General features: G+C 48.5%; 2 protein-coding genes across 3 annotated transcripts in view; one reads left to right on the top strand and one right to left on the bottom strand.

Annotated features, from left to right (window-relative positions):
- Positions 1-10,318, bottom strand: part of ATPAF2 (ATP synthase mitochondrial F1 complex assembly factor 2) — a 178,461-nt gene extending 168,143 nt beyond the window's left edge. The window contains exon 1 of one of the 2 annotated variants that reach the window (XM_078665194.1): positions 9,639-10,318. The gene's annotated coding sequence lies outside the window, so the exon portion shown is untranslated. The remainder of the gene's footprint in view (positions 1-9,638) is intronic. The other variant, XM_078665193.1, reaches the window with a different exon arrangement.
- Positions 10,319-10,483: 165 nt separating this feature from the next.
- GID4 (GID complex subunit 4 homolog) overlaps positions 10,484-26,378 on the top strand; it is a 138,131-nt gene continuing 122,236 nt past the window's right edge. The window contains exon 1 of the mRNA XM_078665192.1: positions 10,484-10,787. Coding sequence (XP_078521318.1) covers positions 10,623-10,787 — 165 coding nt within the window. The 5' untranslated portion in view covers positions 10,484-10,622. The remainder of the gene's footprint in view (positions 10,788-26,378) is intronic.

Genomic DNA, 26,378 nt, shown 5'->3' with positions numbered 1-26,378 from the left:
TTCAGAGTGCAGATTCAGAGTGCAGATTCAGAGTGCAGATTCAGAGTGCAGATTCAGAGTGCAGAGTGGAGATTCAGAGTGCAGATTCAGAGTGCAGATTCAGAGTGCAGATTCAGAGTGCAGATTCAGAGTGCAGATTCAGAGTGCAGATTCAGAGTGCAGATTCAGAGTGCAGATTCAGAGTGCAGATTCAGAGTGCAGATGCAGAGTGCAGATGCAGAGTGCAGATGCAGAGTGCAGATGCAGAGTGCAGGTGCAGATGCAGAGTGCAGGTGCAGATGCAGAGTGCAGATGCAGAGTGCAGATGCAGAGTGCAGATGCAGAGTGCAGATGCAGAGTGCAGATGCAGAGTGGAGATTCAGAGTGGAGATTCAGAGTGGAGATTCAGAGTGGAGATTCAGAGTGGAGATTCAGAGTGGAGATTCAGAGTGCAGAGTGGAGATTCAGAGTGGAGATTCAGAGTGGAGATTCAGAGTGGAGATTCAGAGTGCAGAGTGGAGATTCAGAGTGCAGAGTGGAGATTCAGAGTGCAGATTCAGAGTGGAGATTCAGAGTGCAGATTCAGAGTGCAGAGTGCAGAGTGCAGAGTGCAGATTCAGAGTGCAGATTCAGAGTGCAGATTCAGAGTGCAGATTCAGAGTGCAGATTCAGAGTGCAGATTCAGAGTGCAGATTCAGAGTGCAGATTCAGAGTGCAGATTCAGAGTGCAGAGTGCAGATTCAGAGTGCAGATTCAGAGTGCAGATTCAGAGTGCAGATTCAGAGTGCAGAGTGCAGATTCAGAGTGCAGATTCAGAGTGCAGATTCAGAGTGCAGATTCAAGATTCAGAGTGCAGATTCAGAGTGCAGATTCAAGATTCAGAGTGCAGATTCAAGATTCAGAGTGCAGATTCAGAGTGCAGAGTGGAGATTCAGAGTGCAGATTCAAGATTCAGAGTGGAGATTCAGAGTGCAGATTCAAGATTCAGAGTGGAGATTCAGAGTGCAGATTCAGAGTGCAGAGTGGAGATTCAGAGTGCAGAGTGGAGATTCAGAGTGCAGATTCAGAGTGCAGAGTGGAGATTCAGAGTGCAGATTCAGAGTGCAGAGTGGAGATTCAGAGTGCAGAGTGGAGATTCAGAGTGCAGATTCAGAGTGCAGAGTGGAGATTCAGAGTGCAGATTCAGAGTGCAGAGTGCAGATTCAGAGTGCACAGTGGAGATTCAGAGTGCAGATTCAGAGTGCAGAGTGGAGATTCAGAGTGCAGAGTGCAGATTCAGAGTGCAGATTCAAGATTCAGAGTGCAGATTCAGAGTGCAGAGTGCAGATTCAGAGTGCAGAGTGCAGATTCAGAGTGCAGATTCAGAGTGCAGATTCAAGATTCAGAGTGCAGATTCAGAGTGCAGAGTGCAGATTCAGAGTGCAGAGTGCAGATTCAGAGTGCAGATTCAGAGTGCAGATTCAGAGTGCAGATTCAGAGTGCAGATTCAGCCCTGTGTGTGGTGAGGAGGGCCCCTCAGTGTTTCACGTGCTTCTACGGAGGTTTAGGGACCTTGTTGCTTCACTGCTGATTGGGCTCTGAGACGACCATCCTGCCTAGTTACCTGTTGTGAATGGGTATAAACAATAAACGTCCGATTATGGTGCCGGTTGGACCTATCCCCCCCTCAAGAACACAAAGAACCTACTGACATTTTCTACCTGAAATAGACCATCTAATTTGGAAAGACCACCCTGTGTCCTTCCTGATTTTATTTTCACCCAGTCACTAATCTCAAACTTATACTCCTTTCTCTCCATGCTCACATTTGTCCCCTTGCCTCCTACACCATTTCAACCTTTCAGCCATGCATGGACCAATTTAGTACCAGGTAAGCATCACACATCTATTGAAATGGGGGTCGCAGTGTGTAGGGCTTGCAGTGTGTGGGGGGGGGTCGCAGTGTGTGGGGGGGCTCTGTGTGGGTGTGTGTGGAGGGCTCCGTGTGGGTGTGTGTGTGGGGGGGTGTTAGACGGGGACCTGGAGGGTCGGCCGAGTACAGTGATCGCACAGACAGGTAACTTCCCCCCCACAGATGGACACCACACAAAGCTTACAGTAACACCTTTTATAGGCACTTCGGGTAGCAGAGTGATACGATACAGGGCGATCAGGACACGATGATCCTCTCAATTCTAGTCTCTAGTAAGGGAAGGGGGTAGCGGGACAGTCTTGGTACCCACGGGTACGGGTGTGTAACGGTGATAGCTCACAATCCTCGAGCTCGGTGTTCGGATGGGTCAGGCTGTGGCAGCGCCAGCAGGTCCCGAAGAGGTAGTAGGTGGCACGGGCCGCGGCAGCGCCAGCAGGTCCCAACGAGGATGAAGGTTACAACGGGCCGCGGCAGCGCCAGCAGGTCCCACGAGAAGGCAGGCTACAACGGGCCGCGGCAGCGCCAGCAGGTCCCACGAGGATGAAGGGTACAACGGGCCGCGGCAGCGCCAGCAGGTCCCACGAGGATGACGGTTGCAGAGGGCCGCGGCAGCGCCAGCAGGTCCCAACGAGGGTGACGGTTGCAGAGGGCCGCGGCAGCGCCAGCAGGTCCCACGAGGATGACGGTTGCAGAGGGCCGCGGCAGCGCCAGCAGGCAGGACAATAGTTCACAAGGCAGGGCTGTGGCAGCGCCAACAGTCCGTCAAGGATGAGTTCGTCGCGGTGTCTCTCGACTCCAGGATACAACTGCCCTCCTGTCCTGGGGCCTCCTCAGTTATAGGTCTGGCGCCCTTTGATGTCCGGACCCTCGCTCTTGGAGGTCGGGAGGTCCGGGATGAGGGAGTCCAGACACCCAGCAGGGGGGTGGAGCCAGCGCCCGGGGAGGCTGGGGGTGCTCGGCACCTGGCGGGGGAGAGCCATCGACACTTCGTACTCCCATTGACCCGCCAAGTGGCCCGTTCACCTCCTGGGTGGAGGGTGGTGCCGGGATGTCGGGGCCTGGCCAGGCCCAGGGTTGGGGTCGGGCTGAGGCCGCACGGCCGCGTGGTGCCGTGTCCAAGATGGCGGCTGGGCCGGGCAAGGGTGCTGACGGTGGCCCGGGCCCTGTCCTGCGGGGAGGGAGCGAGCCCTGCATGTGGCCTGTCCAACATGCGTCCCCCCCAGCTGAAGGCGGGGAGAGTCACCCATCTTCTTGGGGACTTTCCTCGTCGAGGCGGAAAAAGCGGGACAGGCCATCCGCGTTGGCGTGGTCTTGGCCGGGGCGATGTTCCACAGTGAAGTCCATCCCCTGCAGGGAGATGGACCAACGTAGTAGTTTCGGGTTTTCCCCCCGCATCTGCATGAGCCATTGCAGGGGTCGATGATCGGTCTGGACCCGGAAGTGGGTGCCGAAGAGATAAGGCCGGAGCTTTTTGAGGGCCCACACCACGGCGAAGGCCTCCCTCTCGATGGTGCTCCAGCGTCGTTCTCGGGCCAGGAGCCGTCTGCTGATGAAAGCCACTGGCTGGTCAAGTCCTTCGGGGTTCAGCTGGGAAAGGACTGCCCCAACGCCGTGGTCGGAGGCATCTGTTTGGACGATAAATTCCCGGCTGTAGTCGGGGGCCTGGAGCACCGGGGCGGAGCACATGGCGGCCTTCAGCTTCTCGAAGGCCGCTTGACAGTCTGGGGTCCAGTTGACCTCCTTGGGTTGGTTTTTAGAGGTGAGTTCCGTGAGGGGCCCTACGATGCTGCCATAGTCCCTCACGAACCGTCGGTAGTAGCCGGTGAGTCCCAAGAAGGCGCGGACCTCGGTCTGGGTGATGGGGGACTGCCACGACTGGATGGCAGCGATCTTGAGTTGCAGAGGGGCCACCAGACCGCTTCCCACCTGGTGCCCGAGGTAGGTCACGGACCCCTGGCCAATTTGGCATTTGCTGGCCTTGATCGTGAGGCCAGCTCGTTGGAGGGCCTGTAGCACCTCTCGGAGGTGGTGGAGGTGGTCGGACCAGTGGTGGCTGTACACGGCGATATCGTCCAGGTAGGCGGCGCTGAATCCTTCGAGTCCTGCCAGGACCTGGTTTACTAGCCGCTGAAAGGTTGCTGGGGCATTCTTCATGCCGAATGGCATGACCTTGAAGTGATAGTGGCCATCCGGGGTAGAGAATGCCGATCGTTCTTGGGCCCGGGGTGTGAGACCGATCTGCCAGTAGCCCGCTGTCAGGTCGAAGATGCTGAGGTAGCGGGCAGCTCCCATGCGGTCGATTAGTTCATCTGCTCGGGGGATGGGGTGTGCGTCTGTTCTGGTGACCGCATTCAAGCCCCGGTAGTCGACGCAGAACCGGAGCTCCGGCGTGGTGCCGGGGGCGGCCGCTTTGGGGACCAGTACCACTGGGCTGGCCCAGGGGCTGTCTGAGGGCTCGATGATCCCGAGGGTGAGCATCTTGGCCACCTCCTCTTGGATGCAGGCCCGTACCCGATCTGGTACGCGGTAGGCCCGATGGCGGATAGGGGGACTGTCTCCCGTGTCCACGTCGTGTAAGCACCAGGGGGTGACCCCCGGGGTGAGGGAGAACAGGGTGGAGAACTGTAGCAGGAGGACTCGGCAGCCTTGGCGCTGTTCCAGGGTGAGGGCCTCCGAGAGTCGGACCCCGTCCACGGAGCCGTCCTTCTCTCGTGACCGTAGGAGGTCAGGGAGGGGTTCGGAGTCCTCCTCGGTTCCATTGTCGGTTGCCATCAGGAGGCTGAGTTCGGAGCGTACAAAGTGGGGTTTCAGTCTATTAGCGTGGAGGACCCGGAGAGGGTTTCGGGAAGATTCCATATCGATGAGATAGGTGACAGGGCTCTTGCGCTCGATTACTTTGAAGGGCCCCGTCCATTTGTCTTGCAGGGCGCATGGTTCGGTGGGAGACATTACCCACACTTGTTGACCAGGTTCAAATTCGATGGAGGATGCATTTCTATCGTACCACCTTTTCATGTCCTCCTGACTGGCCTCCAGGTTTGCTTTTGCCATCTCTCTGAACCTTCTGGTCTGGTTGCGGAGGGTTAGGAGGTACTTGAAAACATCTGGAGGGTTCTTTAGAGGGGGCATTTCCCAGCCTTCTTTGACTAGGCTGAGCGGGCCTCGCACCGGGTGTCCATACAAGAGTTCGAAAGGGCTGAAGCCGAGGGACTTCTGGGGGACTTCTCGGTAGGCAAAGAGAAGGCACGGTAGTAGCACATCCCACTGGCGACGGAGGGGCTCTTCCAACCCCCCAATCATCCCTTTGAGCGTGCGGTTGAACCGCTCAACCAGTCCGTTCCCTTGAGGGTGATAGGGGGTCGTGAATCGGTAGGTGACCCCACACTGTTGCCAGAGGGACTTCATGTATTTTGAGATAAAGTTCGTACCCCTGTCGCTGACGACTTCTCGGGGGAAGCCCACTCGAGAGAAGATCCCCATCAAGGCTCGACCCACTACTGGGGCTGTTATCGTACGAAGGGGGACCGCCTCAGGATAGCGGGTAGCGTGATCCACCAGGACCAGGATGAAGCGATGTCCCTGTGCTGTTCGGGGGTCCAGGGGCCCCACAATGTCTATTCCCACCCTTTCGAACGGGGTGGTCACCACGGGGAATGGTTGTAGGGGTGCCTTGAGTTTGCGGCTGCTCTTCCCACTGGCCTGGCAGGTCGGGCAGGACCGGCAATGGTTGGATACATCGTTCCTCATTTTGGGCCAAAAAAAGTGAGTCACCAGGCGGTGGTAGGTCTTGTCTTGGCCCAGGTGCCCGGCCAGGGGGACATCGTGGGCTAGGGTCAACAGGAAGTCTCTGAAGTGGAGGGGCACCACCAGCACTCGCCCGGCCCCCAGTTCTGCGATTTTCTGTTCGCTGTACAAGAGATCATTGTCCCAATAAACCCAGTGGGCCCCGGTGGTGTCTCCTTGGCTCTGGGCGAGCGCTTGCTGTCGCAATCCCTCGAGGGAGGGGCAGGTCTTTTGCTCCTGCCGGAATTGTTCCTGGGTGGGCCCCCCTTCTTGACGCCACTGAGCCAGGTCGGGAAGCTCGGGGGGCTGTGTGGACCCCTCTGGGGTGGGGTCCGGGTGGTCGGTCTGGGGGAAGTCTTCTTCTGGAGTGATCGAGGGCGGAGGCGCTGCCCATTCGGGTTCTTCTGGTCCAGGGATGGTGCGGGTGGCCATGGACCGGGTGGTTACGCAGGCCCAGTCCGGGAGACCCAACATCCCCAGATGCTCTCTTCTTTCCACGGCGGCCCACGGGGAGCTCTCGAGATCGTTCCCCAGGAGGCAGTCTACGGGGGCATCGTCACGGACAGTTACTTTCAGCATGCCGGACACCCCTCCCCATTCGAAGGGGACGCAGGCCATCCGACACAGGCTCTCCGAGTTGTCTGCCGATCGGACGGGGCAAAGTACGTTTGGTAGGATTTGTTCTGGGGTCACCAGGTGACAGCGGACGGCCGTCACACTGGCCCCGGTGTCACGCAGGGCCTCGGCCTGGCGCCCATTGATGCTCACCCATTGGCTGTACTTCCGAGTGTTGGCGGGCAGGGGAGTCCGCGGGACCATGTCTCTTCCTCCCAGGCATGCCAGGGTCATGGCGGCGGGTTCCCACTCGAACTGCTCCGACTCATAGGTCTCCGTGTCTTCGGAGATTTGTTCTTCTCCCAGGGCGGCGGCCGCCATCTGGCGGGGCCCGGGGACCTGGTTCTTCGGGCAGGTCGGGTCACTGGCATAGTGGCCGACTCGCTGGCATCGATGACACGTCACGTTAGCTCGGAACCCCGGGCGCATCGGGGGGTTGCCCCGGCCTGCTGGAGCCGGGGTGGCGTTCGGGGGTGCGGCCGGGGCGGCGTCTCTGCCCCGGCCCGGGCCTCCTCCTCCTCCTCGGGGACGATGGTGACCTTGGTTGGTTCTGTTCTGCTCATTCGGCCCACTCCGGGCCACTCGGGTGCTCTCCCACCGGTCAGCCTCGGTGGCGAGCTGCCGGGGTTCAGTCAATTTACTGTCGAGGAGGTGCTGCCTGAGCTCGACGAAACAGTTGTTGGAGAGGTGCTCCCACACTATGAGATTGAAGAGTTGTTCGTAGGTGGTTACGTTGTTACCCTTGATCCACCCCTCGAAGGCTCGGCTGAAATAGTTCACGTATTCCAACCACGTCGTACCTGGGATCCGGGTGCAGTTGCGGAACCTCTGGCGGTACATTTCGGGTGTAAGTCCATATCGACTGAGGAGGGCGGCCTTCATGTGGTCATAGGACGTCATTTGATGGTCCGGAAGCTGCAGCAGGGCATCACGACCCTCGTTGATGAATCTCCCCCATAGACCGGCCCCCCAGTCACTTCGAGCGACCCGGTGGGCGGTCATGGCAATCTCATAGGCTTTGAACCACTGCTGTATGTCGTCGTTCCGGTGATATTCTCGGACCACATCCTTGGGGATGTGGACCTTCTGCTCGGTAGGACCCGGGGAGTGCGGTTGCTCGGGCACCCCTAGGTTTTTGTTCAGTTTGCGAATTTCTATCTCCGCTAGTTTGCACTCGTGCTCGTATGCCAGTCTTTTTTCTTCGAGGTCTCTCTGTCTCTGTTTTTCCTCTCGCTCTTCTCTGAGCCGTAAGTGTTCTAAGTTTATTTTTTGTTCCGCCAGTTTCAACTCTCCGTCTAATCTGAGTCGTGCCAAGTCTAACTCGTGTAATCTATTTTTTTCCCGCTCCTGGATCTCTTCATGGGAGGGGCCTGGTCTCCGTCCCTCCGTCCGGGTGGTGTTGACTTCCGGGGCTGCGGGGTCCCGGGGGGTTGCGGTATTTGTCTCTGTCCAGGCCTCTAGGGCGTTTTTGAAGTCTTCTTTTGTGCTTAGCCCGGTGGTAGCAATGCCTAAGTCCATGCAAAATTGTTTGAGCTCTCGGTGGTTGTATTCTTCCAGCTTTTCCATCTGGAACTTCTCCGCCGATCCGCTCTCTTTGGTCGTCATTGTGGTTTTAGTCGTAGGGTGAGTTACTGTCTGTACGGTACGCGTTGGTTCGGATCGCGCCGCTAGCCACCAATGTTAGACGGGGACCTGGAGGGTCGGCCGAGTACAGTGATCGCACAGACAGGTAACTTCCCCCCCACAGATGGACACCACACAAAGCTTACAGTAACACCTTTTATAGGCACTTCGGGTAGCAGAGTGATACGATACAGGGCGATCAGGACACGATGATCCTCTCAATTCTAGTCTCTAGTAAGGGAAGGGGGTAGCGGGACAGTCTTGGTACCCACGGGTACGGGTGTGTAACGGTGATAGCTCACAATCCTCGAGCTCGGTGTTCGGATGGGTCAGGCTGTGGCAGCGCCAGCAGGTCCCGAAGAGGTAGTAGGTGGCACGGGCCGCGGCAGCGCCAGCAGGTCCCAACGAGGATGAAGGTTACAACGGGCCGCGGCAGCGCCAGCAGGTCCCACGAGAAGGCAGGCTACAACGGGCCGCGGCAGCGCCAGCAGGTCCCACGAGGATGAAGGGTACAACGGGCCGCGGCAGCGCCAGCAGGTCCCACGAGGATGACGGTTGCAGAGGGCCGCGGCAGCGCCAGCAGGTCCCAACGAGGGTGACGGTTGCAGAGGGCCGCGGCAGCGCCAGCAGGTCCCACGAGGATGACGGTTGCAGAGGGCCGCGGCAGCGCCAGCAGGCAGGACAATAGTTCACAAGGCAGGGCTGTGGCAGCGCCAACAGTCCGTCAAGGATGAGTTCATCGCGGTGTCTCTCGACTCCAGGATACAACTGCCCTCCTGTCCTGGGGCCTCCTCAGTTATAGGTCTGGCGCCCTTTGATGTCCGGACCCTCGCTCTTGGAGGTCGGGAGGTCCGGGATGAGGGAGTCCAGACACCCAGCAGGGGGGTGGAGCCAGCGCCCGGGGAGGCTGGGGGTGCTCGGCACCTGGCGGGGGAGAGCCATCGACACTTCGTACTCCCATTGACCCGCCAAGTGGCCCGTTCACCTCCTGGGTGGAGGGTGGTGCCGGGATGTCGGGGCCTGGCCAGGCCCAGGGTTGGGGTCGGGCTGAGGCCGCACGGCCGCGTGGTGCCGTGTCCAAGATGGCGGCTGGGCCGGGCAAGGGTGCTGACGGTGGCCCGGGCCCTGTCCTGCGGGGAGGGAGCGAGCCCTGCATGTGGCCTGTCCAACAGGGGGCTTTGTGTGGCTGTGTGTGTGGGGGGCTCTGTGTGGGTGTGTGTGTGGGGGGCTCTGTGTGGGTGTGTGTGTGGGGGGCTCTGTGTGGGTGTGTGTGTGGGGGGCTCTGTGTGTGTGTGTGGGGGGGCTCTGTGTGTGTGTGGGGGGCTCTCTGTGGGTGTTTGTGTGTGTCATTTGCGAGAGATAAAGCTAGTTGCATTGTAAATGACAATGCCATTTATTTATGTTTTAAAAAAACACATAAATAAAAATAATGTCAAGAGCAATGCCAATAGCTCTAACTTTAACAAAGGCAAAACCATTGCATTGTAAATGCTTGTTTTCTGAAATGCATATACAGGAGGTTCTGCTGTGATAAAATGATGCTGTTGGTACTGCCAGAACTTGAAATGAATGAATATTTCACGGACAACTAAAAATACTAGTTTTTTTGTTTACCAAATCTGTTTTAATATGGTGTTTTAAATGCAACGTTTAACCATATATTCGTAAAATACTATTTCGTGGGGCGTTAAATAATCACCCACCCTCGTTTGGGAATTTGACTTACCCGCTACTCTCACTCCAGTTTCAAAACCGTCCGAAAATCTGCTGAAGGGTCACTCTTTAGAAACGCTGTCAAGGTTGTAAGGTATTCTTCGTTCTCAAGTATGCAGAAACAAACTTAGTACTTGATATAATATAATTCATTTAAGAAGTGCCACATACCCTACCACGGGATTTATCCTTACACCCCGCTACAAACAACTCCTATCTCGCTTGCTGCCGGTATACGACGGAGTGCTAAAGGGCGCAGCCATCTTGGGAACGCTAATGAGCATCAACATCGAAATAAGACTCGAGAATACGCCCATATCGGATAGGTAGCTCTCAAGAACTGCGGTTTTTGAAAGATGTCAATTAAATGGCCATGTTTTAAAGGTAAAATACCAGTGTTACTGTTAAAAGCGTACACGGTATATTAATTATTAGGTTGTTTTAATAATATACTGTATTGATTGCGATATTTGTGAATCGTTAATTATGAGCAATTTTCGGCGTACAAGTAATGTTTTTACCGTGGACGAAACATAAGTGAACTATTTTGATTTCATACAGTACCAAATATGTAGACATAGTACATTACCACAATATTGCTAACCTATTTAATGTTGTATTTTCTTAGGAAGAGAAAATCCGTCCAAACATGGTTGCCTTAACTACGCTCCCACATGAGACCCCCTGACAGCCAAGTTGTGTTCACTGACGTCACTTCGGCTTCCAGCCAAGTCACTGAGGTCAATTTCGTCACTTTCAATGACCTCAAAAAGACTACATCTCCCAGCATGTTTAGTGTCCACTAGAGGCTGCGGGCGGCCAATGGGGAGGGGGGGTTCAGTTGAGGGGCATCAGAGTTCCAGATGAACCAACCAGCGCTTAGGTTACTCCTAGGGGTCGCTCTGGAGCGCAGTGTAGACTGTGCGAGGCAGCGGGCCACAGTGAACGTGCCGAGAGAGCTCGGGCAACTCAGGTTCACTCCAGTCCAGGCCTGGCCATGCCTGTGCGTACGGAGCCCCGGCCCGCGGCCTCCCTAATCCCGCCACCTCCCATCAACACACAGCAACCCGGGGTGACTGTCTCCCTCCTGTACAGCGGGGCCAAGTACCGGGGCCACCAGAAAAGCAAGGGTAATGCCTACGACGTGGAGGTGGTACTACAGGTGAGGGTGTTGCGGAAGGGACGTCAAAGGTAGACAGTTTTGGTTAGCAAGATTGAGGCATCTAGTAGGTAATGCCTGATGCCAGCAGAAGAGATACTATTTCACGTTATCGGCATAAATAGGATCACGGCTCATCCTCACGACTAGTTTATTTTAGTGATAGTCCATCAACATTTTGGTAGAACGCATCACAAGAGCACAATCGAAGATTTTTTTTCAAGGCTACTATGTGAGTCACTTAAAATGAACTTATTGATTGATAATGACACGAAGTCTCAACTTTTTTTGGGTACAGATGCACAATGTTTTGTGATAACATCTTTTTGGGTAGGTGAGGTGTCCATCTCAAATGCTAACACTGGTTAACGAGATATTTCACCATTAACTTGCATTTGAGTGATGGAAGCTTTAACGGGAGTAACACTGAAACGTCTCCTGAACAAGTGGATATTGTTGGTAGGTGTATCCGTACTGATTGTCGTTTACGACTACAAGGGACTTTTACGTTTTTTTTCAGGTTTTTCATGTGTGAATATTTGCACCTAAAAAGGCATGTTCACTCCATAGAGGTTAAGGATAATCTAAATAGCGAGTAGTACATAGAATAATGTGATGCTAGTTTATGTAGCTTGCAAAACGAACAGTTGATGGACGGAATGCTGAACAATGCAAACATTCACCCCCAGTCACAAAGATATGGGTTTAATCCTTCATTCTTTTGCTCACAATGCCACCCCAGTTTGGACCCAGCCATGTGCACATCACTCTTGACTCTGTGCCTCATGGTAACAGTCAAGCCGAACTGCTAAGCCAGATCCTCCCTAGACCGGAAAGAAGCATCCAGGGACTGTGTTCTAGGCATTGCCATCGTTAGCCAGGCTGGCTTGAGTCCAGTGGCGCAGTGAGCACAGGACCCCCGTCTGGGCATACCCTTTCCCCTTAGGGTGGCAAATGCTAAACGAACAATTGATGGACGGAATGCTGATAATGCAAACATTCACCTCCAGTCTCAAAGATCTGGGTTTAATCCATCATTCTTTTGCTCACCACGCCACCCCAGTTTGGACCCAGCTACATGCAATCAGTCTTGACCCTGTGCCTCATGGGAATCGTCCTGCCCGAATTACCAAGCGAGGTCCTCCCTGAACTGGAAACAAGCCTCCTGGGACCGGTTTTGGGGCATCACCCCTCATCAGCCAGGCTAGCTTGAATCCAGTGGCGCAGTGAGCATGGGACCCATGTCTGGGCATACCCTTTCCAATTAGGGTGAGAAATGCATTTGTCATCCCAAGTGGGACAGGTATGCCCATACAGGGGTCACATGCTCTCCATGCCACTGGAGTCAAGTTGCCCTGGCTCATGAGGGCCGAAACCTGGCCTGGCAGTTTGGCTGGACTGTTCCCTCAGGGAGCAGGGTCAACATTGATTTGCATATGGCTGGGTTCAAACTGGAATGGCATGTGGACTAAAACAATGGATTTAGGGCTAGCTCTCTGTGCTGGGGAGAATGTATGACATTGATCTGCATTCTGTCCAATTATTATATTTTTTTCTTTGCATTTGTCACTCGAATGGGACGGGTATGCCCAGGCGTGGGTCCCATGCTCTCCATGCCACTGGAGTCAAGCTAGCCTGGCTGATGTGGGGTTATAAATTAGACTGAGGATGGCCCTGTGTGAGTGAATACAACTGAAACAACCCTGAAGATTACTGAAATCTATTTAACTCACTGGTTTTTGGATACCCTTGGCCATGGACTCAGTTTTAAGTCCTAACCTGACCACTTATGGTGTTAGACACCCGATTATTTTTAGGAAACCATTTCACCGGTCCTACATTTTTCTACTGTAAATGTATATGATTCAGCTCTTGCTAGACATTGACATTTATTGATTATAATTACCATGCCTAAAACCGTCTCCTCCTCCTTGATAAACATTTACTGGTTGACTGCTCTCCTCTTAGAGAATGCACAAGTAAATTCCTGACGTCATTGACCCTGGGATCCTTAGGTTAAACCACAGCACCGACAAAGGATGCTCCTTAGTGACTCTAGCTTCCCGAGGGCCTAGAGAACCAGTCTGACAGTAACAAAACAGAATAAACAGTAGACCTAACTCAATGTGAACAACGTACTGGCTAACTTAAGCATCAGCACCACATTGTCTCATAATCAATGACAGAATAAGTTAAATATAGCTTAACAAGATATGTTTAAAACCAGCAGCAAATCCTGGAAAAGCAGTCTTGGAAAGAAACTAATCTGGCCTAGAAAGGCAACTTATCTCTTTTTTGAGTATTTCATAATGCAAAGTTGCTACACAGAAACCAGTCTCGGAACTTTTTAACCAATTAATATATTTCTTGTTTGTGCTTTCAAGTGGCGTTAACTGATTGCCTAGCTTGCAAGTTCTTAATCTTCAACATGACTTGTTTTATGAGTGCAAACTCACCTTTTGTATTCAGACAATATGAATTTGGTTTCATAATTATGTTTATTCACGTGTGGTGTACAGTTACGTGGGATTAGACCTGTTGCTAGTGGTAGGGATTGGACTGCCCAGTGTTCGGATAGCCATAACATATTTGTGGATAGTCGTTAAATGTTTCAACTTTTTCCTATACTGGAACAGGTCGGTATTTTACCCCTGTAAAGGTATGGGTACGGATCTTTCCGGGGTGGCAATAAGCAAGGAAAACACATAAAATTGGTGGGTTACGGTGCAGGTGTATTCTTCACAGTAAGTATATTTTAGCACTAAAAAAAAGTGCTAGTGCAATAATGTGAAGACATCTTGGCATGTGTAATTTTAGGGGAATGGGGTTTGCCACTTGGATTAATGTTGTTGCAGCTTCCTAGTAGTGCTCCTGTAAACCTCTTGAGAATTCCAATGGCAGTTATTGCATGTCTTAAGAGGAACTCTATCACTGTCTGGTAGCCATATACTTTGCAAGTGGAACAATACTAGAAACCAGGCATCGCTTTACAATGAAAGTAGATCCTCTTGGGAGGTCCCACATTTTAAATGGAGAGCATCTTCTTTATATGGAGCACTCTACAACGCCACCAGCACTAAAACTGCTCACCTCAAATGTGAGTGTTTCTAACTGAGTTTCTAAGCATAGGATTGGTGAGATACAATCTTAGGCATCACAGATGGACTGGATGGGTCCTGAAATTAAAAATTGTTTTATACCACTGCAATGGTGGTGGCTAAAAGAGAAATGGAATGCCCTGACCACCCCACCGTTGGGAAATGGCGGGTCGGTGTCGACTGGGGCGCCATGCAGGAAAAGACCATGTATGAGGCGGAAAAGACCATGCATGAGGCGCGTGGCTGCCCCAAGAAGTACTGGGGATATTCAAAATTTGTCTCTTTGAATTTGTACGCCCTTGTCATATGGGTTGTCCAGAACTTTGTGTATATTCATATGTTATCATGGTGTCTTGATGATTGGCTGGTGCTTTTTGTGAAATCAATAAAAAAAAAAAAAAAAGTTCAAGCTTGTACAACCTACAGACAGAAATAAGGGTTCCCTATTTAGCTGAGGAGGATTTTTCCCTAACACCCCGGACATCTCTGTTTAAAGGTGGATTGCGTATTTGGGCACATGTAAGAAAACTACTCCGGAGACCCATTAAATAAGTACCTGTAACGTTGGGTGCCATGGCATATGGTTCCTACTAATTCAGTAAGACTGTACGTTTGGTCTACGTAAGCATCAAAACTATAAGCCTCAAAACTATGGGCTACTGTGTCCGCTTATACCATCAGAAAATGTTGACTTAGTACCTGGATAGCTCACAGTGCGCCATCTGGAACCCTAAACCTTGCAGGGTACTTGATGGTGTCTGCAACCTCAGAACATGACCACCCTAATTCCTCCACGGGAGTCGTGGAAACAGATCTACCCTGTCGTTAACTCAGGCATACCCAATGGGAGACACAATTAATTCATGATTTAGCAATTTAAAGTATTTATTGAAGCAATTTGGGTTCTTGTGTAGATTGTGTACTGCAATAATTAGTAGAAGAAAACAAAGCATAGTAACCAGCATTACAAGAATGGTGAAGATGAATATTTCAACCATTATGATTGTCTATGAATGCTTATAATTGTAATCGTGCCTAGCACTACCTATTCTAAAGAGCAAAGGGTGGGTGCGATTCTGCCTGATACCTTAGAGCTCCCCATTTACTTGAGTGCTGGTGTCATCTGTTACTATGTAAACAAATGATGGACGGAATGCTGAATAAATCATACATACACCCCCAGCCAAGAGTCTGGGTTAAATCCATCATTCTTTTGCTTACCATGCCACCCCAGTTTAGACCCATCCATATGCACACCAGTCTTGACTCTGTTCCTTATGGGAACAGTCTAGCCCGAACTGCCAAGCCAGGTCCTCCTTTGATCAGAAACCAGCATCCTGGGACCAGTTTCAGGGTATTGCCCTCTCATCAGCAAGATTAGCTTGATTCCAGTGGTACAGTGAGCAGGGTCAAGACTGATTTGCATATGGCTGGGTTCAAAATGGAATGGCAGGGGGAGCAAAAAAACGATGGATTTAGGCCCATATCTCTGTACTGGGGTGAATGCATGACATTGATCTGCATTCTGTCCATCAATTGTTCATTTTGCAGGTGTCATCTGTGAGCCAGTATGGCGTAGAACAGACCGCCTTCCCTCTCAGGATAGTGATGAGATTCAGCTAGATTAGAATTCAGGCATGGGGCGGACATGACAATCCATGAAATGATCCTCTATCTAAAAAAGGCTTAGTGCAGTATAACTAATAAAACTGGACCCATTCGTACTGTGCCTGAGCTCTGGTTCGCTTGTCATTGTTGATTCTACCTACCCAGAGCTGTCGCTGAACAGACGACAACAAACAAGAACAATTTGTGCAGTGTACCCAGTCCTTGGACAGAAGTTCTACCGTATGATAATGTGCCTACGAATAAATGTATTTGTAGACTAATCTTTTCTGAGTACACTATCTCATACAGGCTACCAACTAGGACAGCATACAAAACAGGTGTAACTAAGCACATCAAACTACTGCCAACCAGGTATCTAAAAAGAAAATATGTAGCAATATAGACCAGTCAATTTCATATTACTGTCTTGGTTTCTCCCAATACTTGAATTGCGTATAGTACAATTTAAAACGTGGGCACACATAGGCCAGAATTAGGACATTCTGGGCAGTACATGCGACCCTCATTTCGTTCTCCTCTTCGGACACAAACTCCATCTATCTCAACAAAGTCGCTTTTGGATGTTGGAGAAATGTTTTCAGGAAAGTAAAACATTTTCAAACTGGCCACATCCTACACCACTCCAGCTTTAGGAACCTTTGTCTGCTCAACAGCAACAAGGCTGCCTGTTACAGACTGCTGAAACTGTACATAAGATATCTTGGATTCTGGAGAATGATCTTTGAAAATAACATAAGCATTGAAGGATGCTTAATGAAATAAACAGCCAACTTCTTGTACCACATATAGGACTTTTGAGCTGCATTGTAAGGCTACAACCTTTGATCTACTCAATCTACACCTCCCTTGTGCTTTGTGTAGTCTAGAATACACACTGGTTTGCACGCTTCTGTAACCTGACCCCAAACATTCACATGTATGTAGATATGTAATATCATCTATTTTTGGCTGTCCAGCTGGGCATAGTGAAAGAAAACATACAAGTGGGGACATGTATATCATTAGAGCAAAAAGGACCTCATGCAAAGCAAAAGCTGTTGTCGGACGAATTGTAACAATTAGGCCAACAAAGAATACATTAGAGCACCATAGCACATATTAATACAAAGTATACAGTTATGTTAGAGGGCGAGAAGTTCAGAACGTTTCGATCCCTCTAAGGTAATGCCAGGATCATCTTCAGGACAAGACAATAGTTGCCTGAGCCCATTGCCTATCGAACAAGGTTCTGAGAGGGGGAGAAAATGAGAGAAATTAAAAACGAGACGAAAACATTAAGATGGGGAGGTTAAGAACGAGAATGTATTGTGCATTTCTTGTTTAGGTGTTGATTATTATAAGCGGGAATTGAAGCATGCTATTGGGCTTGCTTAGGTAATCAGCCGTGAGAGGTGGGGCATGCTTCAATTATAGTGAGCTGTGGCCATAGGGGACTTGAGGATGCGATTTTTAACTGGTGGTCACTGAGGGAGGCGGGGTGTTTTGTAGTCTGTGCTCATCATAGAGTGAAGGATGAAGAGCAACCTGAGAAATAGAACGGTGTAAGGCTTTTGTCAGAGGTGGAGGAGATGCTCGATCCTTGCAATAGTAACAGTCATAAACCATCATTGGGAGAGTTAAAATCCTGGATTTGCGCGTAGGCACTATGGGACATAATAATTGGGCATGTTAAGAATGGGCGACTTCCCTATAATGCCCGATTCATTACGAGTGCCGGGCAGCAGGAAAATGCATGCCACGGGGTGTGGTATCGGTAGGAAGGGACTGATGTAGTGGGCGCTGATGTCTCAGCTATGAGACGGGGTTCAAGGTCCGGTTGGGGCAGGCGCTGGCGATACAGCTATGAGAAAAAACTGCAGCGTTAGCGGTGGGGCACAGGCTACAGGGGAGCCGTAGTACCACGTGCGTGTGGTAATTCTTACAGTGAAAATCTGAGCCGCACCAAGGGAATGTCCAGTTCGCGACAGGCAGTCGATGCCGTTTGTAGCATGATGGCGCTGAAAACGTGTGCTCTGGTGCGGGAGAGTTTAAAGGGATGCGGTGTGATAAGAATGACGCCATAACAGTACGGGGAATGAGCGTGATGACGCTGTGTCTGTTAAAGCAGAAATTCTGTAAGGGTGCGGCCATATTGGAATATGCCTGGGCAGATAAGTGGCGGGGAGGAAGAGATCAAGAGTAATCAATTTTGTAATTAAAGTAGAGGGTCTTCCGTAGAGGTGTATTAGTTATATATTTTTGAAAGAAAGTGGACATTTGTTATAGTAGGGAGAAATGGTTGTAAGTGCATGATGCATAAATTGGTATGGACATATATACCGTAAGAATATAAATTGAAAGGATAGTTAAGGCAACAGTAAATGCTATCAACATTCTTTATTCAAGTCATACAAAATGTTTATTTCATAAACAATTGGCTGAACAATACATGTTGCAAGAAGCATACTCTGCAATGTTTAGTCTATGTGCGCAGGAAGCCTTTGTGCATAACCAATTTTACAATTTACTTTCGGGGCTATAGTCGCATTGTAAAAATGCCCAGTATGGATTGCATAATGCACAGCATTTAGGCACTAAAATCATAGTGAATGCTATAGGAGTATTTGTGCGAGTCATACATAAAAATAAGCTAATAGGTACAAATTGTCAGAGGGATAATGTGCAGCATGAAATTTATTTGAGCAAGAAGTACCAATACCAAGATATGTTTACTTTTCTTTCAGGGCTGTAGTACCGACATAAAAGGGCACAGTATGAGGGACGTAATGTGCATCATTTTAACTGTATGACCGGTCTAGTGTACAGCATTTAGTATATGCAAACAGAAGGCGCTAGCATAGAAACAATTTTGCACCATTCTTTCAGGGTTATATAAGGTTGGTCCAGTCCTCAGTACGGTGTAGGCCTGTGTATAGGATCTTGGTACCAAACATCCATTCCAGTTCCTCCTTGTCAAGGATCTTTTTGATGTCTGTTCCTCTGGGTGGTGGTTTGACCACGTTGATGACTTGCCAGCGGATATCGTCCTCTGTGTGTCCCTTTATCGAATAGTGATTTATGAGCGGGGCACCTGGAACCATGCAACAAATGCGGCTTCGATGCTGGCAGATACGTATCCTTACTTTTTGAGTTGTTTGGCCAATGTAGATCATATTGCATGGACATAGGATGGCATAAATCACATAGAAAGTGTTACAATTAGAGAGTTGTTCGAGAGAGGTTCTGATGGCAGCAAACACAAATTTGTTACTTTTGATAGTATACTGCCATACAGCACAGTTGCCCCATATTGAGTGGCCAATTAAAGGGAGGAACCCAAAGGTCATTTAGTGTGTGTAGTTTTCTTGGGGGGTGAGACTAGCTCTGACCAGTTGGTTGCTCCTTAATGTTTTTAATTTAGCAAAATGCAAAAAGTGGTCGTTCCAAGTTGTTATCCCTGGCATTTTGTACTGACCAGTGTTTAAGAATGCTTTTCTTCTCTTTGTTGGATATTGGGAGAAAGTAGTGACACAGACTAAGCGATTTTGTATTTCTTTAGTTTTGGGTGTGAGAAGGCTTTCACATGGACAGCTCAGGCTCTCTTGATAGACCTGTGCACTAACTTATGTGGGTATCCTCTGGCCTGTAATTTATATGCTAAATGTTGACTTCACAGAAGTAGTCCTCCTTAAATGTGCAGTTTCTCCTAATCTGGAGGAATTGTGAGAATGGGAGTGAATTACATACGGTGCGATAATGGTGGATTCCAGAAAGTAGTAAGATGTCCCTTTCTGTAGGCTTCCTGTACAAACCAGTGAAAAGTTCTCCCTCTGTATGTTAAATCATTAGGTCGAGAAAATAAATTTGTCTTGCTGTGTGTTAATGTGGATCGTAGGCCATTACTGTTGGTGTTTAACCATTCTAAGAAGTTCAACAATGAGACCTGATCACCATGCCAGATTACGAAAATATTGTCAATATAGCGCTTTCAGGTTAGTATTTTGTTCTGGTGCAGATTTGCAGAGGTCGATATTTTAGTACTCTAGATCGTCCATGTAAAATATCGCAAAATTTGGCGTAAACACTGTTCCCATCGACGTGCCTTTGATCTGCTGGTAAAATTGGTAATTGAGAAGAAAAGATTTTTTGGCAAGGCATAGGGTTAATAGCTGTAAAATGAAGGAAGTCGGCACGGCGTGTGGGCGTACTCTACTATTGGGTATATTCTCAATGATGGTCAACCCTTCCATTTGGGGAATGTTAGTGTAGACTGATTCTACGTCCAAGGTACAAAGGATATCTGTTTGTGGATTAAATGGATGGTGTACTACTTGGTTTGAGATCCATGTTATCCATGATATAACAACGAGTCTTGGGTACAAAGTCTTTTATAAAGAAATCAACATATTACCCGAGGGGTTCCAAAATAGAGCCACAGCCAGATACGATCAGGCGTCCAGGGGGAGTCTCTGTGTTTTTATAAAGGTTGGGGAGGGTGTAGATGGCAGGTGTTCTTGGGGATTTAGTGTTGAGACACAGGAATTAATTCTGGGTGAGGTAGCATACAGTTTTGCCTCCGTATTTCACTTGTTTCCCGTATGTTTTTGATATTTATTAGTGTTGGACAATTGTCTAAGTATCTCAGCTTTGTATCGATCAATGTCTTGGACCACAATTCCACCGCCTTTATTGGCCGGTTTAATGACAATGGTGTGGTTGGCTTTGAGGCTGGCCAAGGCCTGCTTTCTTGTAGTGGGAGGTTGTAGGGAATAAAGGTGGGTGTGTTCTCAAGTAGGTTTATTTCCTTGAGACCCAATTTCTCAAAGGTATGTATCTCTGTAGGTAAACACCCGTGTGGGGGCAGGGCACACTGGGAGTTTAGGATTATCCTGGAAAAAGAATAATAACCTGATTTTATGGAAACAAACGTAATCGCTCTTTTTGGAGTTGCAGAAAGTTTGATGGAGAATGAGATATCCTTACGTAGTAAAGGCCTCTCATTTGTCCAAACGTTCTGGAACTCCAAACAGAGCAATTACTTTTTTTCTTTAAAATAAGGTTACATTTCTATTTCCAGGATAATCCTAACACTCTCAGTGGTGCTAACACCTCATTATGCACCCCCCCTCGTCTTTCACCCCCACACACAGATGTTTACCTACAGAGATGCACACCTTTGAGAAACATACTTGAGAACACACCCACCATCATTCCCTACTACCTACCACTTCAAGAAAAGGCGGTATTGGCCAGCCTCACAGCCAACCACGCTGTAGTTATTAAACCAGCCGATAAAGGCGGTGGAATTGTGGTCCTAGACATTGATCCATACAAAGCTTAGATTGTTAGACAATTTTCCAACACAAATCACTATCAAAAACTTGCGTGAGATCCGACAAATGAAATTCATGATATCATCTTGACTATTACTGTAGGAGGTAAAACTGCAGGCTACCTCACCCAGAATGAATTCCTGTTTCTCAACAATAAATCCCCAAGAAAATCCGTCATCTACACCCTCCCCAAACTTCATAAAAACACGGACTCCTCCTGGATGCCCAATCATCACTGGCTGTGGCTCCATTGTGGAACCACTTGGCCAATATGTAGATTATTTTATAAAAGACTTTATTCCCAAGACTCATTGTTGTATCAGGGAAGGCATGGATCTCAAACCAATTAGAACACCTTCCATTTTAATCCACAAACAGATATTCTTTTTATCTTGGAAGTAGAATCGCTCTGCACTAACATCCCCCAAGTGGAAGGGTTGACCGTCATTGAGAATATATACAATAGTAGAGAACGCCCACATGCCGTTCCGACTTCCTTCATTTTACAGCTATTAACGCTATGCCTCAAAAATGTTTTCTTTTTTTCAATGACCAATTTTACCAGCAGATGAAGGGCACGTTGATGAGAGCAGTTTTTACCCCAAATTTTGCTATACTTTACATGGACGATCTAGAGACTACTAAATACTGACCTCTGCAAATCCGCACAAGAACAAAATATTAACCTGGAAGCGCCACATTGACGGTATTTTCTTGATCTGGCTCATTGTTGAACTTCTTAGAATGGCTAAACACCAATAGTAATGGCCTACAATTCACATTAACACACAGCAAGACAGAAATTATTTTACTTGGCCTAATGATTAAACATACAGAGGGAGAACTTTTCACTGCACAGTACAGGAAGCCTACAGAAAGAAACACCTTACTATTTTATGGCAGCCACCATCCTCGCATCCTTCGTGATTCACTCCCATTCTCCGGATTAGGAGAAACTGCAGATTTACCATTTCAGCAGGTAAATTACAGGCCAGAGGATACCCACGTAAGTTGGTGCACAGGTCTATCAAGAGAGCCTGGTACTGTCCACGTGAAAGACTTCTCACACCCAAAACTAAAGACACAGAAAATCGCTTACTCTGTGTCACTACTTTCTCCCCCATACCCAACAAAGTGAAGAAAAGCATTCTACATCACTGGCCAGTGCTAAATGCAGTTAACTACAATTTGGAATGACCACTTTTATATTTTGCAAAAATAAAAATATTAAGGATCACCTGGTCATAGCTAGTCCCCCTCCGCATCCCCCCAAGAAAACTACACAGACTCTAAATGACCTTTTAGGCTAATCCCTTTAGTTGGCCACACAAAATGTGGCAACTGTGCTGTATCTCAGTATCCTATCGAAGGTAAGGAATTTGTGTTTGATGCCATCAGAATCTCTCTTGAACAGTTCTTTTTTATGCCACCCTATGTCCGTGCAATATGATCTACATTGGCCAAATAACTCAGAGTAAGGATCCCGTATCTGCCAGCATCGAAGCCGCATTCGTTGCAAGGTTTCAGGTGCCCCGCTCGTTCATCACTTCTCGATAAAGGAACGCACTGAGGACAATATCCGCTGGCAAGTAATCAACGTGGTCAAACCACACCACCCAGAGGAGCAGACATCAAAAAGATCCTTGACAAGGAGGAACTGAAATGGATTCTTCGGACTAAGAGCCTACACACAGACCTAAACAGTACTGAGGACTGGACCATCCTTATATAACCCCGAAAGAATAGTGTAAAATTGTTTCTATGCTAGTGATTTCTGTTTGCATTTACTAAATGCTGTACACTATGCCTTTCATACAGTTTAAATGTTTCACATTATGTACCTCATACTGTGCACTTTTAAGCCAGTACTACAGCCCAGAACGAAAAGTAAGAATTTCTTTGTATAGATACTTCTTGCTCATATAAATTTCATGCTGCACAATATCCCTCTGACAATTTGTACCTATTAGCTTATTTTTATGTATGACTCACACAAAATACTCTGCTGAGATAGCATTCACTATGGTTTTAGCGCCTAAATGCTTTACATTATGCATCCCATTCTGGGCATTTTCACATTGGGAATATATTCCACATAAGTAAATAGTAAAATTGGCTATGCACTAATGCTTCCTGTGCACAGACTAAACATTGCAGAGTATGCTTCTTGCAACATTTACTGTTCCAGTATGGCTGCCCTCTTCCTCCTGGCACAATTTCTGCTTTAACAGACACAATTCCGCTTTAACAGACACAACGTCATCACGCTCAATCCCCGTACCGTCTCCACGTCATTCTTATCACACCAGTTCCCCTTAAGTCTCCTGCATCAGCGCTCACATTGGTTTCAGCGCCATCACGCTACAAACTGCATCTGCTGCCCGTCGTGGACTGGGCATTCCTTTGGGATGCTCCGATTTTCACGGTAAATTTTACCACAAGCACGTGGTGCTATGGCTCCCCTGTAGCCTGCACCCCACTGCTAACACAATTTTTCTCATAGCTATATGCCCCAACCGGATCTTGAACCCTGCGACATCAGCGCCCATCTATATCAGTCCCTTCCTCTTCATCTCTGTGCCAGACACCACACCCGTAGTATGTATTTTCTTGCCGCCCCTGCACTCGTTATGGATCGAGCATTATATGGAAGCTGCCCATTCTTAACATACCCAATTACTTTCTCCCATAGTCTCGGCACAAATCCAGGATATTAACGTTCCTACTGATGGTTTGATTGTTACTAGTGCCAGGACCTAATATCTCCTCCATCTCTGCCATAAGCCTTACACTGTTCTCCGTATCGGGTATATCTTCACCTTCACTCTGACGACCACAGACTACAAAACACCCCGCCTCCCTCAGTAACCACCAGTTACAAATCACATCCTTAAGCCGCCTGTGGCCACAGCTCACTATAATCGAAGCATGCCCCGCCTCTTACGGTTGATTTGTACTATTTTATTACCTAAGCAAGCACGATAGATGGCGTGCTTTACCTCCCGCTTATAATAATCACCACCTAAGCAAGCAATGTACAATGCATTCTCTTTCTTAACCTCCCCCATCTTTGTTGTCTTCTCTTTTTTTGTTTCTCTCTTTTTCTCCCCCTCTCAGGACCTTGTTCGATAGGCAATCGCCTCCGGCAATTATTGTCTTGTCTTGAAGATGATCCCAGCATTACCTTAGAAGGATCGTAGCATCGTCGACTTCTCGCACGCTGACATAATTGTATATTCTGTATTAACATGTGCTAGGGTGCTCTAATGTATTATTAGTTGGCCTAATTGTTGCAATTTGTCCGGCCACAGCTTTTGTTTTGCCTGAAGATGATCCCAGCATTACCTTAGAAGGATCGTAGCATCGTCGACTTCTCGCACGCTGACATAATTGTATATTCTGTATTAACATGTGCTAGGGTGCTCTAATGTATTATTAGTTGGCCTAATTGTTGCAATTTGTCCGGCCACAGCTTTTGTTTTGCCTGAGCTCCTTTTTACTCTAATGATGTATATGTCCCCACTTGTATGTTTTTTTCACTTTTTACATTAAATGATTGTCCAGTTGGGCAGCCAAAAATAGATATTGTATTTCTTTATACATGTTTTTTCCCTAAAGCTTCTTCATTAGGGACCATTGTTCCTTAAAACATTTTGTATTCAAGGTCCTCGACCACTACTTGGGTTCCCTTGTCTTTGTAAAATACCCAAATATTCACAGGCGCAGTACTCTGAACACGGATAGTTGTCAGCAAGGGGACCGCTGTTCTGGCTGGAAAATTTAAGAGCAAGAAGTTCATTACTACGCAAAGCACTGCTATGTCCCTTTTTAGGGCTCGCCTACGACGAACGCGCTGAAACTATAGTCGTCGTCTCAGCAGTCTGAGACCGACAAAGTGAGACAAGACCTGGCCGCGCGCAGCGTTTTTCCATAGGATAACGTTGTGCGCGCGGCTAGGTCTTGTCTCCACGGCATGCAGGGCAGACAGGATTGCGTCGCACGCCTCTCTGGAATGCAGGTGGAGTCTGCAGAGGGGCGCGCGGCGCTGTTCACGAGGGGCGCGGCGCTGATAAGCAGGCTGGTTCTTTGTGTGAGCATTCCACGAGAATGCATGTTCTTGTTTTAAATGCATACATATACTTCAGGGCGCCCGTTTCCGGCACTCTCTAATGTCTGGTGAAAGTTTGAATTTCTTGCATGCAACAGTCTCAGCTTCTTTGACACTAGCTTGTTATGGGGAGGAATGTGTACAAGTCACACGTGAGATGACGGCGTGGGATATGCATTCAAAAGAGGTAGAAAGGAACAGATGGCTGAGACTCGTCTGTGTATTGTCTTAAACTGCTCTTAGGACTGGCTACACTCCGAGGCAGCTGGAAAGAATTTAAATTGGTCACTTCCTTTCATCTGAAAAATCTGAATGCATTTATTTCCTCTCTCCGTTATCAGTGTTATCAACAGGACTTTGTATTTTCATTTGTTTGTTCTCTAACCTTGTTGTTGATATGTTATTTCAAAAAGACTCGTTTAAATTCTTTCACAGTCCCACCATTGCAGAATGAAATCATTTTCAGTACTATATATAACGAAGCCAAAGTTGTTGCTAATTTCATTTTATGCAACTAACAACCATTGGCAAAGCCAATAGTCCTGACTTGTATGTGTAGTGTCACTTGTTATATTAAATATCTGAATGAGACGGTCCCCCCCCCAGTTTTGTCATCTCATTTAAAGCCCTGCGAAAAAGCCTTTGGATTTACCTGGTGTTTTACAGACCAGGACCTATATTAAAAGTTGTCCCGGTCATTTCGGGGGCGGGAATTAACCGGGCCGCTCGTAAATAATCCCAAAGCGTAACGTCTATACAGATTATTTATGGTGGCTCGTGCTGCGAGACGAACAGCAATAAAGTTGGCCTACTGTCTGCTTTCTGTCAGCCAATATGCATCACTGTTTGATAGACACTCGCTTTTCTTTGTGTGCCCTAGTCCTGTGTTCTTCTGGCAACTCGCATTCTTACGCGCAGCGCCAACAAGCTCATCATTTGTTAAAAGAGATCCCTGAGTTTGTGCTGTCAGCGAGTAACCTGTCTGCATCCTTCAGGTCTGCAGCTGAGCTATATTCCTGTCCGCCTTGTCCTGTCTGTCGCCGGTGCAAATGCACTCCTCCCACTGAATGCAGGCAGCCCCTCGCCAAAGCCCTGTGGGTGCCATTTTATTGCCAGGCTCGGGTCACTGACGACGTCTCGTGCACGTGTCATTGACGGTGTCGCAGTAAAAATGAGTGAAGTTCCGGGAAATTAAACATATGCATTGCTTTAATAAATTGGTCGAGGCGGGAAACTTTGCCGTGCAATCTCTGGTAGTTGGAAGCCTTGGCCTTTTATCTTTGCTGGCAAGCGAGAAGAGACACATGCCGAATGGAAGTCAACGATGGAAAATGTTAGCTGCCAGCCAAGCATTTACAATGCAATAGGTCTCCCAATTTGTGATTTTAAGCTATTAGCATTGTAAATGACAATACCTTTTATATATGTTTTAAAAACAAACATAAAA

The sequence above is a fragment of the Lissotriton helveticus genome, chromosome 10 (assembly GCF_964261635.1).
Source record: "Lissotriton helveticus chromosome 10, aLisHel1.1, whole genome shotgun sequence".
In the NCBI taxonomy this organism is placed as follows: domain Eukaryota; kingdom Metazoa; phylum Chordata; class Amphibia; order Caudata; family Salamandridae; genus Lissotriton; species Lissotriton helveticus.
Note: the sequence above shows the minus strand (reverse complement) of the source record. Positions and strands in the feature narration are given on the sequence as shown.